General features: G+C 43.7%; 1 protein-coding gene across 1 annotated transcript in view; it reads left to right on the top strand.

Annotated features, from left to right (window-relative positions):
* LOC311145141 (kinase suppressor of Ras 2-like) overlaps positions 1-19,027 on the top strand; it is a gene marked incomplete at both ends in the record, with an annotated part of 139,989 nt that overhangs the window by 89,686 nt on the left and 31,276 nt on the right. Inside the window, 9 exons of the mRNA XM_084181335.1 lie at positions 6,386-6,469; positions 7,096-7,181; positions 7,938-8,077; positions 9,053-9,221; positions 9,533-9,574; positions 12,360-12,432; positions 16,208-16,265; positions 17,832-18,003; positions 18,300-18,495. Of these exons, the coding sequence (XP_084037461.1) occupies positions 6,386-6,469; positions 7,096-7,181; positions 7,938-8,077; positions 9,053-9,221; positions 9,533-9,574; positions 12,360-12,432; positions 16,208-16,265; positions 17,832-18,003; positions 18,300-18,495 (1,020 nt within the window). The remainder of the gene's footprint in view (positions 1-6,385; positions 6,470-7,095; positions 7,182-7,937; positions 8,078-9,052; positions 9,222-9,532; positions 9,575-12,359; positions 12,433-16,207; positions 16,266-17,831; positions 18,004-18,299; positions 18,496-19,027) is intronic.

Genomic DNA, 19,027 nt, shown 5'->3' with positions numbered 1-19,027 from the left:
GCCAAACGTCAGCCTCGAAACCTTAATGACTTGGAGAAGATCTGCAAAGAGGAGTGGGACAAAATCCTTCCTGAGATGTGTGCAAACCTGGTGGCCAACTACAAGAAATGTTTGACCTCTGTGATTGCCAACAAGGGTTTTGCCACCAAGTACTAAGTTTTGCAGAGGGGTCAAATACTTATTATTGACATGCGTTTTTCTGTCTCTCACTGTTCAAATAAACCTACCATTAAAATTATAGACTGATCATGTCTTTGTCAGTGGGCAAACGTACAAAATCAGCAGGGGGTCAAATCATTTTTTCCCTCACTGTATACACCTGTTCTGAAAGGCCCCAGAGTCTGCAACACCACTAAGCAAGGGATACCACCAAGCAAGCAGCACCATGAAGACCAAGAGCTCTCCAAACAGGTCAGGGACAAAGTTGTGGAGAAGTACAGATCAGGGTTGGGTTATAAAAAAAATATTGGAATGGCCTAGTCAAAGCCCAGACCTCAATCCAATTGAGAATCTGTGGTATGATTTAAAGATTGCTGTTCACCAGCGGAACTCATCCAACTTGAAGGAGCTGGAGCAGTTTTGCCTTGAAGAATGGGCAAAAATCCCAGTGGCTAGATGTGCCAAGCTTATAGAGACATACCCCAAGAGACTTGCAGCTGTAATTGCTGCAAAAGGTGGCTCTACAAAGTATTGACTTTGAATAGTTATGCACGCTCAAGTTTTCTGTTTTTTAGTCTTATTTCTTGTTTGTTTCACAATAAAAAATATTTTGCATCTTCAAAGTGGTAGGCATGTTGTGTAAATGAAATGATACAAACCCCCCAAAAAATCCATTTTAATTCCAGGTTTTTAAGGCAACAAAATAGGAAAAATGCCAAGGGGGGTGAATACTTTCGCGTTTGTTCTTCACTGGTTACCCTTTCCTTGTTGCAACAGGTCACAAATCTTGCTGCTGTGATTGCACACTGTGGTATTTCACCCAATAGATATGGGAGTTTATCAACATTTTATTTGTTTTTGAATAATTTGTGGGTCTGTGTAATCTTAGGGAAATATGTGTCTCTAATATGGTCATACATTTGGCATGAGGTTAGGAAGTGCAGCTCAGTTTCCACCTCATTTTGTGGGCAGTGTGCACATAGCCTGTCTTCTCTTGAGAGCCAGGTCTGCCTACAGTGGCCTTACTCAACAGCAAGGCTATGCTCACTGAGTCTGTACATAGTCAAAGCTTTCCTTAATTTTGTGTCAGTCACAGTGGTCAGGTATTCTGCCGCTGTGTACTCTCTGTTTAGAGCCAAATAGCATTCTAGTTTGCTCAGGTTTTTTGTTAATTCTTTCCAATGTGTCAAGTAATTATCTTTTTGTTTTCTCATGATTTGGTTGGGTCTAATTGTGTTGCTGTCCTGGGGCTCTGTGGGGTCTGTTTGTGTTTGTGATCAGAGCCCCAGGACCAGCTTGCTTAGGGGACTCTTCTCCAGGTTCATCTCTTTGTAGGTAATGGTTTTGTTATGGAAGGTTTGGGAATTGCTTCCTTTTAGGTGGTTTGGAATTTGATAGTTAGCAGGTATCGGCCTAATTCTGCTCTGCATGCATTATTTGGTGTTTTACGTTGTACATTGAGGATATGTTTGGAGAATTCTGCATGCAGAGTCTCAATTTGGTGTTTGTACCATTTTGTGAATTTTTGGTTGGTGTGCGGACTCCTGACCTCACAACCATAAAGTGCAATGGGTTCTATAACTGATTCAAGTATTTTTAGCTAGAGCCTAATTGGTATGTTCAATTTTATGTTCCTTTTTATGGTGTAGAAGGCCCTTCTTGCCTTGTCTCTCAGATCGTTCACAGCTTTGTGGAAGTTACCTGTGGCGCTGATGTTTAGGCTGAGGTAGGTATAGTTTTTTTGTGTGCTCTACGGCAACGGTGTCTAGATGGAATTTGTATTTCAGGTCCTGGCCACTGGACCTTTTTTGGAACACCATTATTTTTGTCTTACTGAGATTTACTGTCAGGGCCCAGGTCTGACAGAATCTGTGCAGAAGATCTAGGTGTTGCTGTAGGCCCTCCTTGGTTTGGGAAAGAAAGAAGCACCAGATCATCAGCAAACAGTAGACATTTGACTTCAGATTCTAGTAGGGTGAGGCCAATTCGTTTATATATATGTTGAAGAGGGTGCGGCTTAAGCTGCATCCCTGTCTCACCCCACGGCCCTGTGGAAAGAAATGTGTGTGTTTTTTGCCAATTTTAACCGCACACTTGTTGTTTGTGTACATGCCAAATTGAGTCAAAAGCTTTTTGGAAATCAACAAGGCATGAGAAGACTTTGCCTTTGTTTTGGTTTGTTTGTTTGTCAATTTGGGTGTGCAGGGTGAACACCGTGTTCTGTCGTGCGGTAATTTGGTAAAAAGCCTATTTGACATTTGCTCAGTACATTGTTTTCACTGAGGAATTGAACTAGTCTGCTGTTAAAGATAATGCAGAAGATTTTCCCAAGGTTACTGGTGACGCGTATCCCACGGTAGTTATTTGGGTCAAATTTGTCTCCACTTTTGTGGATTGGGGTGATCAGTCCTTGGTTCCAAATATTGGGGAAGATGCTAGAGCTAAGGATTATGTTAAATAGCCAATTGGAATTTGTGGTCTGTGTTTTTTAACATTTCATATAGGATACCATCAACACCACATAGAATCACCATAGCTGATTCTAAGATTTGTAATTGATCATGTTGATGTTTTTGCTGTTTGTTCTGTGTTATAGAGCCAAAAAGATTGGAGAAGTGGTTTATCCATACATCACCGTTTTGGATAGATAGCTCTTCGTGTTGTTGTTTGTTTCGAGTTTTCCAATTTTCCCAGAAGTGGTTAGATTCGATGGATTCTTCAATTACATTGAGCTGATTTCTGACATGCTGTTCCTTCTTTTTCCGTAGTGTATTTCTATATCGTTTTAGTGATTCACCGTAGGCTCAGGTTTTCTGGGTCTCTATGTTTTTGTTAGATAGGTTTCTCAATTTCTTTCTTAGGTTTTTGCATTCTTCATCAAACCGTTTGTCATTGTTGTTAATTTTCTTAGGTTGTCTGCTTGAAATGTTTAGATTTGATAGGGAAGCTGAGAGGTCAAATATACTGTTTAGGTTTTCTACTGCCAAGTTTACATCTTCACTATTACAGTGAAACATTTTGTCCAGGAAGTTGTCTAAAAGGAATTGAATTTGTTGTTGCCTAATTGTTTTTTGGGAGGTTTCCACACAACTTTCCTTCCATGTATAGCATTTCTTAATATTATTCAGTTTCTTTTGGCTTTGATTACTCATGATTGAGTATTGCTCTGTTCAAGTAGACTGTGATTTTGCTGTGGTCTGATAGGGGTGTCAGTGGGCTGACTGTGAACGCTCTGAGAGACTCTGGGTTGAGATCAGTGATAAAGTAGTCTACAGTACTACTGCCAAGAGATGAGCTATAGGTGTACCTACCATAGGAGTCCCCTCAAAGCCTACCATTGACTATGTACATACCCAGCGTGTGACAGAGGAGTTTTGACCCGTTTTTGTTGGTTATGTTGTCGTAGTTGTGCCTAGGGGGGCATATGGGGGAGGGAATGCAGTCACCTCCAGGTAGGTGTTTGTCCCCCTGTGTGCTGAGGGTGTCAGGTTCTTGTCCAGTTCTGGCATTTAGGTCGCCACAGTCCCTGGGTCTGGAAATGATTGATTTCCTCCTCCAGGATGGAGAAGCTGTCTTCATTAAAGTATGGGGATTCTAGTGGTGGGATATAGGTAGCACACATTTTTCTGTTGAGATAATTTTCTTTTGATTTTCTAGCCACATGTAATAGAGTGAGTCCCTTCCCTGTTTCACACCTGTTAGTTTGGTGGATGGGACTACCAGCTTTCTGTAACCTAGAGGGCAACCAGTGGGTCCATCTCCTCTATACCATGTTTCTTGTAGGATGACAATGTCTGTATTTCTGACTTCTTTGGTGAAGTCCAGGTTCCTGCTTTTTAGGCCAAAGGCAGATGACCTCAGGCCTTGGATATTCCAGGATGATTGGCCTTAGACCAGTAATTGTGAGCAGAGCCTGCTGAGCATCTGGTACATGCCATTGGCTTGGGCTAGTGTAAGAGTGGGGGTTGGGCCTGTTTGCCTGCTCACGGCCTGGGCGTGTGTGTGACTTTCACGTTGAGGCCCTCTTTGCGGGAGTGGGAGGCATGGGGTGGGCAGGAGGGGCACAGATCTGATCTTAGAGAGCCTATATGAGGTGTGGACATGGTTGGTTTGGGGGGGGGGTATTGATTGGTTGGGGGTGTGGGTGTGGATGTGGCTGGTGGTGCTGTAGTCTGGATGTAGGTCCTCTCGGCGTGGGTCCTCTGTGTGCAGGTCTGGGAGAGTGTCTCGCTGGTCTGGGTGGGGTATCTGTTGATCTCAAAATCAAATCCAATTTAATTTTTCACATGCGCCAAATACAACAGGTGTAGACCTTACAGTGAAATGCTGTAGATCTTTTTGAGGATCTGAGGACCCATGCCAAATATTTTCAGTCTCCTGAGGGGGAATAGGCTTTGTCGTGCCCTCTTCATGACTGTCTTGGTGTGTTTGGACCATGATAGTTTGTTGGTGATGTGGACACCAAGGAACTTGATGCTCTCAACCTGCTCCACTACAGCCCCGTCGATGAGAATGGGGGCGTGCTCGGTCCTTCTTTTCCTGTAGTCCACAATCATCTCCTTTGTCTTGATCACGTTGAGGGAGAGGTTGTTATCCTGGCCCCACACGGCCAGGTCTCTGACCTCCTCCCTATAGGCTGTCTCATCGTTGTCGGTGATCAGGCCTAACACTGTTGTGTCGTCTGCAAACTTAATGATGTTGTTGGAGTCGTGCCATCTGGCTGCTGGGCCTTCATCTTCCGCTCCTGCTCTTGCTCCTGTTGAAGTTGTCTCACCACAGTGCTGGACTGTTGTCTGGGTCTGTGCTGACTGGAGTATGTTCACCTGCTGTTCCAGCTCCACCTACCTTACCTCCAGCAGGGTGAATTTATCCTTAATTTCAGTGAGGGAGTAGTGCTCTGTGCTGGGATGTTGACTTTCCGCTTGGTGTTGCTCGTCTGTGGGGTTGTTTAATGAAGAGGTCTGACTTGCTCGGGGTGGGGGAGTCTTTCTCAAGAGAGAGCTTCTCCTGCTGCACTCCCTCTTTGATTCTGTGAAAGTCCAGCTGAAACTGTTTGGGTTTGCCCTGTACCAATACTGTTCCAGACTTGTACAGGTTGACATTGGCTGACTCAAATCCTTGTTGTCTAGTATCCTGAGTTTCCACCCATCGCTAACACCCCCCCTATTGATAGAGGGGTAGTGTGTTAATAAAGCACTGCACCATGCCAGGGGATGGTCTGTGTGGAAGATTAAGTTCTGGTTCTGTTTAGTGACGGTACGAGGTGATGCGAGGGTTCCTAATGAAGAGATTCTGATTCTGTCAGCCTCTATCAGTCATATTCCATTACCCCAGCCAGCCTGCTGCTTGAACCCAGGTGTCAGCCTCTATCTGTCAATAAACCCCCTAGTTCTTCCCTGGGCTGCCTGGCACTTAGATACTCCATCCAACCTCGAAGTAGGGAATTGCTTTTTATCGTTCAAGAGAATTAAAACACACTGTAGATTTGCCCGTTTGATAAAGTGGCAGCATCTTGAGATCTTGCTCTGTGCGCCGTGCCACGGTTTCTGCCAGGCTCCGTCTTCATCTCTGTGAATGGTTGCTGTGTTACCGTCTTGATGCAGCAGTATGGTCTCTCCCACTGGGCACAGTTCAACGTCTATTCCACGTTGGTTCCACGTCATTTCGCAAAAATGACATGGAAACAATGTTGATTCAAGTGGGCTGTCACAGCAGTTATTCAGACAGCACAGCCACAAACTCAACATTGGCGGGGGATAATGAAAGGAGTGCCAGGTGAACCCCAAATTGAATCAAGGTGCATTAGAGATTAGCACAAAAATCTTTAGAGGGAGGGGAAGAATAGGCCTAAAGGCGTCCATCTTTCTTATGTTAAGGAAAGGTGACCTGAGAATATGAGGCATTCTATGACAAAAGCCATTTGTCATCACGTGGGAATAGGAATCATTTTCTGAAAGGTCACAAGCAATCAGTGATGTTTCCTCTGTGCAGTGATGCACACCTGCTGGGGCCTTGTTGGGGACTCATTTATGCATGGAGAAACAGGTAGAAGAGATGTTTTGTCTATGTGATCTTATCTCTTTCTCTCTCTCGTTCTCTCTCTCTCTCGTTCTCTCTCTCTCGTTCTCTCTCTCATTCTCTCTCTCTCGTTCTCTCTCTCTCTCTCTTTCTCGTTCTCTCTCTCATTCTCTCTCTCTCTCTCTCGTTCGCTCTCTTGTCTTTGCAGGTTTTCCACCAAGTATTGGATGTCTCAGACATGCATAGTGTGTGGAAAAGGAATGTTGTTTGGACTCAAATGTAAAAACTGCAAGTAGGTCCTTCTTCCTAACCTTATTCTGATCTTTGTTCATGAAAAGCATGTCTACGCCAGGAGAAAACAACATTATTGCCATGCATCAAATGTTTCTAAGAATTTATCTTGGTGTGCTTAGTGAAGTAAATTTTTTTATCTAATCCAATCATTATGCTGGTTGGTTATGGGTCTTAAGGTCTTTTTTGTCCTCCATATTTGTTAATCCACATTCTTATTAGAATTCTAGAAAGATAATTTGTCACGGCATACTTTGAAAAGTCTCTGAAAAGGAACAGAACAGCAATTATCATTATCATTCTAAACAGATTACTCAAATAAATTAACCAATTTCACAATCGACCGAATGAGACATCTTTGACACAAGGACAGCTTTTTATTTCCTTAATGACCCAGACTACTAAACGTTCAAGAACTGTTTCTTTTAACTGTTTTGAAAATGAATAGTAGAGATTCAGTGATGTCAGGGGTTGTGTCCGAAGTAGCACCCTATTCCCTATATAGTGCACTACTTTTGATCAGAGCCACAGGGCTCTGATCAAAAGTAGTGCACTATATAGGGAATAGGGTGCCATTTCAGACACAGCCCTGGTTTCAGTGTGTATATTATTCTGTTGTTTCACTAGGCTGAAGTGCCACAACAAATGCACCAAAGAAGCCCCGCCTTGCCATTTGCTGATCATCCAGCGAGGAGGGAGTAACCCCCTGAAAGGTAACAAAGGACTGTTGGACCAGCAGCTTACTGTAGGGCTGAAGCCTGACTTCATATACAGGCCGCATAACTTCAAGGACCATTTCACCACTGGTCTTTCAATTCATACATAATACGTGATTTAGCAGATGCATTTATTAAAGCGACTGAAAGCAGTAATGCACCATTTTAATAGCTGTAGACCTTGATACACAGGCCTCAAAACGTCTTAGTAGTATTCTCAACATAAGCAGTAACACGAACTGCACATGTATCTCAAGTTAGGAGAGATATACTTTCTGTAGCCCTACTGTAATTCAGCAGTGCAAAACATATTCATATTAGGAATACTTATTAGGATTGTTATTGCTGTAGTGCTTTAGTTATGGAAGTATTGCTTTAAAATAATACTCATTCTCTGCTATAGTGCTTTTGTTTGAAGTATTACTTCAAGGTTCTCTGTCATCTGAAGTTAGTTTTTACTGTAAGTTCTTTATATGTCTCTCCTTTTCTCCCAACTGGTGCGACAGATCACCAAGGAAATCAAGGTAAAACAATCACTTTGTCAACCTTTCTTTTTTTGAACTACAGAACCTTTCTGAAGTCTACTTGAAGTTGGCCAGCTATCTTAAGGTGTTCTTAAGAGTTCCCTTGCGATAGTAAAAAGGGTCCATCTTCCATTTAACACATTTAGAAATTTGAGTAGATAAAGACTTTCTCTAATGGACAGCCAAAGCTTTTAAGCACATATCACATCTGCTCAAAGCCCTCACTCAGTGTTCTGTTTATGTCTGATTCTGTCTCTCCCAGCTCGTTTGGTACGGACTGAATCGGTACCATGTGACATCAACAACCCCCTCAGGTACACAGACCTGCACATCAGTCAGACGCTGCCCAAAACCAGCAAAATCAACAAGGTAGGAACCACCGTACACACTCGCACACAAACAAACTGCTCTGGGCTCCACATCTGAGGTCTGTTGTCTTATTTAAAGTCCAAAAGTTATTTATTTCTGTTTGAAATCACATGAAGCTCAGTCTCAGATTTACTGTTATATTTTAGACAACATTTAGTGGGCCTTACAGTTCAGAGTTAGAGTTTTTAATGAGAGACTTTTAATGGACATCTGCTAATTCACTATGACCGTTACTAGTGTAGTTTGAGACCAGAGTTTCTTCACTCCCTCACTCTGTACGACTACCCCAATACAACCAGGAAATGAACATATTGGTCAACAACACGCATAGCAACACTCCATAATAAGAGAGGACAACCAAGTCCACTCATTCCTACCCTACCACATAAAATAGCTTTTAGCTCCCAGAGCACAGCACAGGCAGCAAATCTCTCTACTATCTCTATGGATCCTCATCATAACAACACAAATAGACGACAGGTGCGTTGTCAGGTGTTATCTTGTGAATGAGGAAGAGTCTGAAAAGATACTAGTTCTTCCTGCTACAGGCCATAGAGATAAACGATAATACTGGCCTATTTAATTATGTATCTCTCTCTCTCCTTATCTCTCTCTCTCCTTATCTCTCTGTCTCTGTCTCTGTCTCTCTCTCCTTATATCTCTCTCTCTCTCCTTCTCTCTCTCCCCCCTCTTTCTCTCTCTCTCCCCCTCTGTATCTCTCTCTGTCTCCCCCCTCTCTCGTTTTCTCTCTCTCTCTCTCTCTCTATATCGCTCTCTTCCCCCATCTCTCTCCGTCTCTCCCTCTCTCTCCCTATCTCTTTCTCTTGCTCTCTCGCTCTCGCTCTCACACTCTCGCTCTCTCTTTCCCTCCCTCCCTCCCTCTCTCTCTTCCTATCTCTCTTCCTCTCTCTGTATTGCTCCATCCCCCTCTCTCTTGCTCTCTCTCCCTCTCTCTCTATCTATCTCTGTCCTCAGGATCACATCCCTGTCCCGTACCAGCCAGACTCCAGTAGTAACCCCTCCTCCACCACCTCCTCCACTCCTTCCTCCCCCGTTCCCCCCCTCCCCTCCAGTACCACGCCTCCCTCCCCCCTACACCCCTCCCCACAGTCGGCACGGCTACAGAAACAGTTCAATTTAACAGGTACGGGATTTAAATGAAAACGTAAAGCGTTTTTCTTCCAGATAAAGTCTTAAATCAAACTTTATTTAAAGTGCGTTTAGACATTTATTCTGATAGAAGTAGTACATTTAGTGTTACTACTGTTTGATTTTTAGAGCCGTCTGTTCAACATCTCTGCTCAAGGAAAGAAATGTCATTCTTGTCATTTCAACCCTTCTATGAACCCAGCTCTGTGCTGATTGTCAGTGAAAGAAGATCAAAAGGGTCTGCACCACAACCCTGACCCACTCTCAATCTCCCTCCTCCCTCTCTCCCTCTCCCCCTCTATCCAGCCTCTTCTTACTTCAAATACAAGCAGCAGTTCATATTCCCAGGTAAGTGCCTTGTAGTTGATCATCACAATACCCATTCACTTTTGATGTTGAGATTTGATGATTCTGTTCTTTCGTCCTTGACAGGTTCTAAACTCTAACGCCTGTCTCCTCTCCTCAGTCTCCTCTCTCCTCAGTCTCCTCTCCTCAACCACCTCTCTTCAGTCTCCTCTCCTCAGACTCCATTCCTCTCTTCAGCCTTCCCTCCTCAGTCTCCTCTCCTCAGTTTCCTTTCCTCTCCTCAGTTTCCTTTCCTCTCCTCAGTTCCCTGTCCTCAGTCTCCTCTCCTCAATCTCCTCTCCTCAGTTCCCCCTCCTCTCCTCAGTTCCCCCTCCTCAGTTCCCTCTCCTCAGTCTCCTCTCCTCAGGTTCCCTCACGCTCCTCTGCTCTCCTCAGGCTCTTCTATAGAATAGAAACAAATAAAAGCCTGCTGCTGCCGGTCTCTGTTATCTAGCTGGACCATTACAGGAGAGTCTTTTAGAGCTGTGGATCTTAATCCTGCAGCAACAGGAAATGTGCATTTTTGTAGGGGTTGATACATTTGAATTAGGGCAAATAAAGTCTGAAATTACAAACTTTAGAAGGCTTTTTAAACCTTGAATACATTACAAGTTTGCATTTCATGCTGTGCAACAACAGCGTGATCAAATGAAGATCCTACATCTGTGTGGGGTGGAAGAGTCCGAGATGCAGTATAGTGATGCAGGACTGATCCTCACAGTGTATATTATGAAGTCATGAGTAGTGTCATGAGGCCATTGCTGTTAACAACTCCCAATGCTTATTTCTTACGCCTGCAAATCATTGTTTTAAGTCAAAACATTTAATTATAAAAGTATTACATGTACTTACCAGCTTATCAAACAACACATTTGTTTGACAACACAAAGCAAAACAAAACAACACAAAGCCACATACTTTTGTAAATATAGTGTTACTTTTTATTTTATATATATATACAGTGAGGGAAAAAAGTATTTGATCCCCTGCTGATTTTGTACGTTTGCCCACTGACAAAGACATGATCAGTCTATAATTTGGTAGGTTTATTTGAACAGTGAGAGACAGAATAACAACAAACAAATCCAGAAAAACGCATGTCAAAAATGTTATAAATTGATTTGCATTTTAATGAGGGAAATAAGTATTTGACCCCTCTGCAAAACATGACTTAGTACTTGGTGGCAAAACCCTTGTTGGCAATCACAGAGGTCATATGTTTCTTGTAGTTGGCCACCAGGTTTGCACACATCTCAGGAGGGATTTTGTCCCACTCCTCTTTGCAGATCTTCTCCAAGTCATTAAGGTTTCGAGGCTGACGTTTGGCAACTCAAACCTTCAGCTCCCTCCACATATTTTCTATGGGATTAAGGTCTGGAGACTGACTAGGCCACTCCAGGACCTTAATGTGCTTCTTCTTGAGCCACTCCTTTGTTGCCTTGGCCGTGTGTTTTGGGTCATTGTCATGCTGGAATACCCATCCACGACCCATTTTCAATGCCCTGGCTGAGAGAAGGAGGTTCTCACCCAAGATTTGACGGTACATGGCCCCGTCCATCGTTCCTTTGATGTGGTGAAGTTGTCCTGTCCCCTTAGCAGAAAAACACCCCCAAAGCATAATGTTTCCACCTCCATGTTTGACGGTGGGGATGGTGTTCTTGGGGTCATAGGCAGCATTCCTCCTCCTCCAAACACCGCGAGTTGAGTTGATGCCAAAGAGCTCGATTTTGGTCTCATCTGACCACAACACTTTCACCCAATTCTCCTCTGAATCATTCAGATGTTCATTGGCAAACTTCAGACGGGCCTGTATATGTGCTTTCTTGAGCAGGGGGACCTTGCAGGCGCTGCAGGATTTCAGTCCTTCACGGCGTAGTCTGTTACCAATTGTTTTCTTGGTACTATGGTCCCAGCTGCCTTGAGATCATTGACAAGATCCTCCCGTGTAGTTCTGGGCTGATTCCTCACCGTTCTCATGATCATTGCAACTCCACGAGGTGAGATGTTGCATGGAGCCCCAGGCCGAGGGAGATTGACAGTTATTTTGTGTTTCTTCCATTTGCAAATAATCGCACCAACTGTTGTCACCTTCTCACCAAGCTGCTCGGCGATGGTCTTGTAGCCCATTCCAGTCTTGTGTAGGTCTACAATCTTGTCCCTGACATCCTTGGAGAGCTCTTTGGTCTTGGCCATGGTGGAGAGTTTGGAATCTGATTGATTGATTGCTTCTGTGGACAGGTGTCTTTTATACAGGTAAGCTAATCTCAGCTCGTTACCTGTATAAAAGACACCTGGGAGCCAGAAATCTTTCTGATTGAGAGGGGGTTAAATACTTATTTCCCTCATTAAAATGCAAATCAATTTATAACATTTTCGACATTCGTTTTTCTGGATTTTTTTGTTGTTATTCTGTCTCTCACTGTTCAAATAAACCTACCATTAAAAAATTATAGTCTGATAATTTCTTTGTCAGTGGGCAAACGTACAAAATCAGCAGGGGATCAAATACTTTTTTCTCTCACTGTATATATTTTTGTATATATATAAATTTGCAAACATTTCTAAAAACCAGTTTTTGCTTTGTCATTATGGGATATTGTGTGTAGATTGATGAGGGAAATTTAATCCATTTTAGAAAAAGGCTGTAACATTACAAAATGTGTAAAAAAAAGTCAAGGGGTCTGAATACTTTCCGAATGCACTGTATGTGATATTACACTGGGCTGTGGTATAAAGACTATGTAATGTCCAGTGTTGTGATGATTTACAATATGCCTCTCCTCTCTAGACGTGGCCCTGGTCCCAGAGGCCCCCAGTAGGGCACCCCAGGTCATCCTGCACCCAGTTCTGTCTGAGCCAGGGTGAGTAGAAAACTAGGAAACGGGATTGCTTTCTTTATATTTGTTTTGGCTCAACCATGGTACCACGTAGTAAACCAATGTCACGCAATCAACATCTAATGACAATGTCAGTGAGGTGTCAATCTTTGAGTTCACACGCGACATAACGTCCGCCCAGTACCCTGGGAGGTGTGTCGGCCACAGAAACACACCATGCAGCAGATAAGTCACTGTCAGTCTATTTCATTCTGACCTTAGTCAATCTAGAAGGGGTGTTTGAAGGGAAGTCTGACAAGTATCTTGGGAGGAGTGTCCACCATAACGCTGTTGACATCTTGGATACAGTATGAACAACATGAGTTATCGTGACAAATATATTCTGACCTTAGTCAATCTAGAGGGGTTGTTGAAGGAAATAAACTGTTTAAAATCCCATTGGGCAAAAACTGGTTGAATCAACGTTGTTTCCACGTCATTTCAACCCAAAACATCAATGTGATGACCTTGAATCAACGTGGAAAAGGAATTGGATTTGCAAAAAGTCATCAACGTAAGGGCATTTCTGCTTTGTTTTCACCAGCATTTTCACCAAAATGTCCAATGACATCACATTTCCAATGACATTATGAAGTGTTTTGTTGATTTCACGTTGAATTCACGTTAGTTGACAACTTAACCAAATGTAAATCAAAATTAGATGTTGAACTGACTTCTGTGCCCAGTGGGATAGCTCTGATTCTTCCTCTGTCTCCCTCCACCAGTGAAGTAGGTCAGTAAATGACATACATTTTATTTTTAAATGATATGCCAAGAAATGTTGTCGAGCGACACAGACGCAGAGCAATGTTCGCATGATCGTGTGGGTAACAAACAGTCTGTTTCAGATAAGCCTCATATCACGTCTCGTCTGTCGGTCTCTGTCCCTCCATTGGTCGAAAGGGGATAGGGACTCAAAATTATTGGAGCAAAGACGTTTTTGTGACAATGAGAGATGCAGGACAAGACACACACTCTGGGGCTAATGTTAGCATGGCCTTTACTTCACGCTACAGTTAGGATGCCAACTGGATTCCACTTGGGTTTCTAAAACCCACGGCTGCGGAAAGCAAGCAGAAGGAGACGACAAGGACTGATGCCGATGTCTTTGGACTCCTCAGATAGTTTGATTATAATCTAAATCAATCACATAAATAAACGCAAGGTAGCGCTCAGTAACTTTAGCTTTCAGAAACTGCATACTGTATGTACCAAGATGTTCAAATAAACCTAAACCTAAACCTAAACTAGCTTTCATAGATGATTTTCATAGTCAATTGTTAGTGGATTTTTAAACTGACAGAAATGGGAGACTGTTTTAATGACTTTCTAATGCTTTTTATACGTTCTAAGTGACTGACACAGGTGTTATTTCAATGTCAATATGACTGGGGAAAGGTGCACCCATCTCTCTCTCTCTTGCGTTTTCTCCCTCTCCCTCTCCCTCTATCTCTCTCTCTCTCTCTCTCTCTCTCTCTCTCTCTCTCTCTCTCTCTCTCTCTCTCTCTCTCTCACCTTCTCACCCCCTCTCTCTCACCTTCTCTCCCCCTCTCTCTCTCCTTCTCTTTTTCTCTCCCACTGCTTCTCTTTTTCTCTCCCACTGCTTTCTGACAAATGTGAATCCATTATCTTGGTTATGAAACCCACATTCTCATGATGTAATTAAAGCCAGTCTTCTACTCTGTGTGTGGCTCCATGCACTCCCTCACCCAGCCAGGGTCCAGTAGCAGCTGGCAGTTTCCCCCGCCTTAATGACCTCTTCCCTGGGTTAATGAGGGCCTCTCTATGGCCCTGGCTGGATCCTCTCATTAGGAGACTGAGGCCCTACCAGGGGCCACACATACCACAGGAATCACATACATCATTTCATACACTGTCACCATCATAACACTGAGCCACCAGTAGTGTTACTCTGCACACAGGGGGGCGGTGGGTGGGTGGGTGGTGGGTGTGTGTGGGGGGTTTATTGGTATTGTATTAGGATCCCCATTAGCTGTTGCAGGGCCAACACAAAACATAAAAGATTACATAATACATAACCCTAATGTGTGTGTGCATCGTGTGTGTGTGTGTACCCAAGAACACTAAGGTAACCTGCCTAAATGACTACAGTTCCGTAGCACTCACGTCAGTAGCCATGAAGTGCTTTGAAAGGCTGATCATGGTGCACATCAACACCATTATCCCAGAAACCCTAGACCCACTCCAATTTGCATACCGCCCCAACAGATCCACAGATGATGCAATCTTTATTGCAGTCCACACTGCCCTTTCCCACCTGGACAAAAGGAACAGCTACGTGAGAATGCTATTCATTGACTACAGCTCAGCGTTCAACACCATACTCCCCTCAAAGCTCATCACTAAGCTAAGGACCCTGGGACTGACCACCTCCACCTTCCTGACGGGCCGCCCCCAGGTGTTAAGGGTAGGTAACAACACATATGCCATGCTGATCCTCAACACGGGGGCCCCTCAGGGGTGCGTGCTTAGTCCCCTCCTGTACTCCCTGTTCACCCATGACTACATGGCCAGGAACGACTCATGACTCATGAGACAGCCTATAGGGAGGAGGTCAGAGACCTGGCCGTGTGGTGCCAGGACAACAACCTCTCCCTCAACGTGATCAAGACAAAGGAGATGATTGTGGACTACAGGAAAAGGAGGACCTAGCACGCCCCCATTCTCATCGACGGGGCTGTAGTGGAGCAGGTTGAGAGCATCAAGTTCCTTGGTGTCCACATCACCAACAAACTGTCATGGTCCTAACACACCAAGACAGTCGTGAAGAGGCCACGACAAAGCCTATTCCCCCTCAGGAGACTGGAAAGATTTGGCATGGGTCCTCAAAAAGATCTACAGCTGCACCATCGAGAGCATCCTGACTGGTTGCGGCAACTGCTCAGCCTCCGACCACAAGGCACTACAGAGGGTGGTGCGTACGGCCCAGTACATCACTGGGGCCAAGCTTCCTGCCATCCAGGACCTCTATACCAGGCGGTGTCAGAGGAAGGCCCTAAAAATTGTCAAAGACTCCAGCCACCCTAGTCATAGACTGTTCTCTCTGCTACCGCACGGCAAGGGGTACCATAGCGCCAAGTCTAGGTCCAAAACGCTTCTTAACAGCTTCTACCCCCAAGCCATAAGACTCCTGAACAGCTAATCAAATGGCTACCCAGACCATTTGCATTGTCGTCGCCCCCACCCCCACCTTTACACTACTGCTACTCTCTGTTTATTATCTATGCATAGTCACTTTAACTCTACCTACATGTACATATTACCTCAATCACCTCGACTAACCTGTGCCCCCGCACATTGACTCTGTACCGGTACCCCCTGTATATAGCCTCGCTATTGTTATTTTACTGCTGCTCTTTAATTATTTATTTATTTTAAAATGTTTTACTTATCTATTTTTTTTACTTAACACTTATTTTTCTTAAAACTGCATTGTTGGTTAAGGGCTTGTAAGTAAGCATTTCACTGTAAGGTCTTCACCTGTTGTATTCGGCACATGTGACAATTTTGTGTGTATGCAGCTGTACTGATGACACAGAGGTTAGAAGAGCTTACATGTAGAATGCCTTACTGTCTGGCCACGTAGCTAGATAAACAGAAAGGAGGGTTCAGAAAGTGCATGGTGTTTAATCACCGTCCATGATGCGTGATTCAACACGGTTCAGTGCAGATGTGTATGATGCTAACGTGTGCAATGTAAAATGCTCATCCCATCTGCATGCCCTCCTCTTGATTACAGAGTCGAGATGAACCCTTTAAACCCTTTACTACAGATTGAAGTGGAACCTACATCAGACGTGAGTCCCCCCTCTAATGAAATTGTAGGATTTATTTCTGAATAAAATCTGTGTAGGGTTAGTAATATTTGTTATAGTTTGGCATGCTGATGCTCGAGATGGTAATCATTTGCAACCACACAACAAGGCTGTCCATTTTCACTGTTTCAATTACATTTAATTGGATTTTAAACTAGTTTGTCTAATTATGTATTATCTTTAGCCACAGAACCCTTAGCATCAATAATTAGAACTCATGGCTCAATCCGGGGCATAGAGATTGGTGGAGGTCAACATGTGACATCATTGTATGCAGATGACATTTTACTTTGTTTATCTTCTGAATCAGAACATTCTGTCATTTATTTTACTACTGTTGGACACATGGTGCTGTTTCAGGATTCAATGTGAATTGGGAGAAAACTGAAATAATGCCCATTTCTAATCATGACTTCTCAAGCTTAGAAAGTACATTGAAGTGGAAATGGACAAAGACACATATGAAATACCCGGGTGTACTGATACCATGCAATCTGGAGGAGGCATATCAAATCAATAACTCTTCTTTAAAGGGATACTTCGGAGTTTTGGCAATGAGAGCCATTGTTCACTTAAACAATGGACAGCAAACTGACTATCCTTGTTCATGGAGGAGTATCGAAGCCACAAATCTTGTACCGTATGATCTAAAATATATTCACTACTTCGGGTCCAAGGCATTGAAGAAAAAAACAGACAATCCAATGATTCTCAATTCCATGTGTATTTGGGAAAATATACATAAATTAATGAGGTGGAAAGAACCAATATTACCAGGCAACCCTATTTGGAATAACCTCACCTTACCTCCAGTGTTGAATGACAACACCTTTAAGTCCTGGTTCCAAAGTGGCATCATGAATTTTGAACATGTGTACTATGATGGATCTTTACTGTCATTCAATCAATTACAAGAAAGATTTGGATTATCCAAGGTCGATTTCTTTAAGTTCTTACAACTCAGAAATCTTATTAAATCGCTTCAACAGAATCTGGATGAACCTAAGGCATCTAGAATAGAAAAAATACTGAAAGAAGCTGCTACGCCAAAGAAGATGATTGCCAAGGGTTGATTGAAACTTTACCTGCTGGTTCAGAACCTATAAGGAAGAAATCGGAAACAGACAAAGGAAGAAATTGAGAAGAACCATTGATCATATAAATGTGAAAATGTTCATAACATCCAACATAAACCAGACACATTTGACAGAATTTGGAAATCGTATGTTGACCATCTTAGAGAATGTTTTGTATACTGGGTGTTTTGTTGTTGTTGTGTTTTTGTGTTATATGTAAAAATAAATAAATAAATACAAATAAGTATAAAACACTTATTGTGGACCTGGATTGAAAGGAGTTTCACTCATTCTCTCCTCTTCCTCTTCATCTTCCTCTCATCTTCCTCTCATCATCCTTTCCTCTTCCTCCTCTTCCTCTTCCTCTCATCTTCATCATCCTCTCATCTTCCTCTCATCTTCCTCTTCCTCTCCTCTTCATCTTAAACTCCTCTTCATCTTCCTCTCCTCTTCATCTTCCTCTCCTGAACAGAATGAGGAGTGCAACGATGAGGCGGAGGATTCGGAGGATGAGTTTGAGGAGATGAACCTGTCTCTGCTGTCGGCCCGTAACTTCCCCCGTAAGGCCAGCCAGACATCCATCTTCCTCCAGGAGTGGGACATCCCCTTCAAACAGCTGGAGATAGGAGACCTCATCGGGAAAGGTAATACAATACAATACAATACAATTTTATTAGTCCAACTGTTACATCTGCTCTCAATCGCCCCATACAACACAATCCGTCATTTGAAAGGAGCACAGGGTCAGCCATAGTGCAGAATCCTTGGAGCTAGGTTTAAGTGCCTTGCTTCAGGGTCACAATGGTGGGACATTTTAGTTGTGATCTGACACTAGCAGTCTTTTAGTTACCAATTCAGATCCCACTTGAGATTTGAACCAGCGACCCTCTGGCTACAGGTCCACCTCTCTAACCTCTAAGTTACCTTCTGCTCTCTTCAGGTCGCTTCGGCCTGGTGTTCCACGGGCGCTGGCATGGTGAGGTAGCCATCCGCCTCATCGACATCGAGCAGGACAACGAGGATCAGCTGAAGGCCTTCAAGCGGGAGGTGATGGCCTACCGTAACACCCGACATGAGAACGTGGTCCTCTTCATGGGCGCCTGCATGAGCCCCCCACACCTGGCCATCATCACCAGGTGAGTCCTCTAAACCCTAACCTGCCTGTGTGTGTGTGTGTCTGTGTGTGTGTGTGTGTCTGTGTGTGTGTGTGTGGTCCTCTTAATGGGCGCCTGCATGAGCCCCCAACCCTTGGCTATCTTCACCAGGTGAGTGATGATGTTTGTCATTACTGAGCTCTGTTCCAACATGGACCACAGCCAACTGACGAACTGACTGTGGTCTTATAATCAAACTGCATCAGTAAGCATGTCCTTGTGGGGCCTCTTCAAGTACAGGATCAGTAAGTATGTCCTTGTGGGGCCTCTTCAAGTACAGGATCAGTAAGTATGTCCTTGTGGGGCCTCTTCAAGTACAGGATCAGTAAGTATGTCGTTACAAGTGCTCTTCAAGTACAAGAGGGGAATTGGGTCTGACAACCCTACCATAATTATACTGGACAGTTTAGGAACGGCAATATATTAAGTAACATCTGTGGTGGTAGGTGGTAGTCCCACACCACCAGCTGGTCTCTCAGTATAGGGAAGCAGCCCAACCCTTTTAACGTCACAG

Source organism: Coregonus lavaretus (genome assembly GCF_964263955.1).
Source record: "Coregonus lavaretus genome assembly, chromosome: 17".
Lineage (NCBI taxonomy): Eukaryota > Metazoa > Chordata > Actinopteri > Salmoniformes > Salmonidae > Coregonus > Coregonus lavaretus.
Note: the sequence above shows the minus strand (reverse complement) of the source record. Positions and strands in the feature narration are given on the sequence as shown.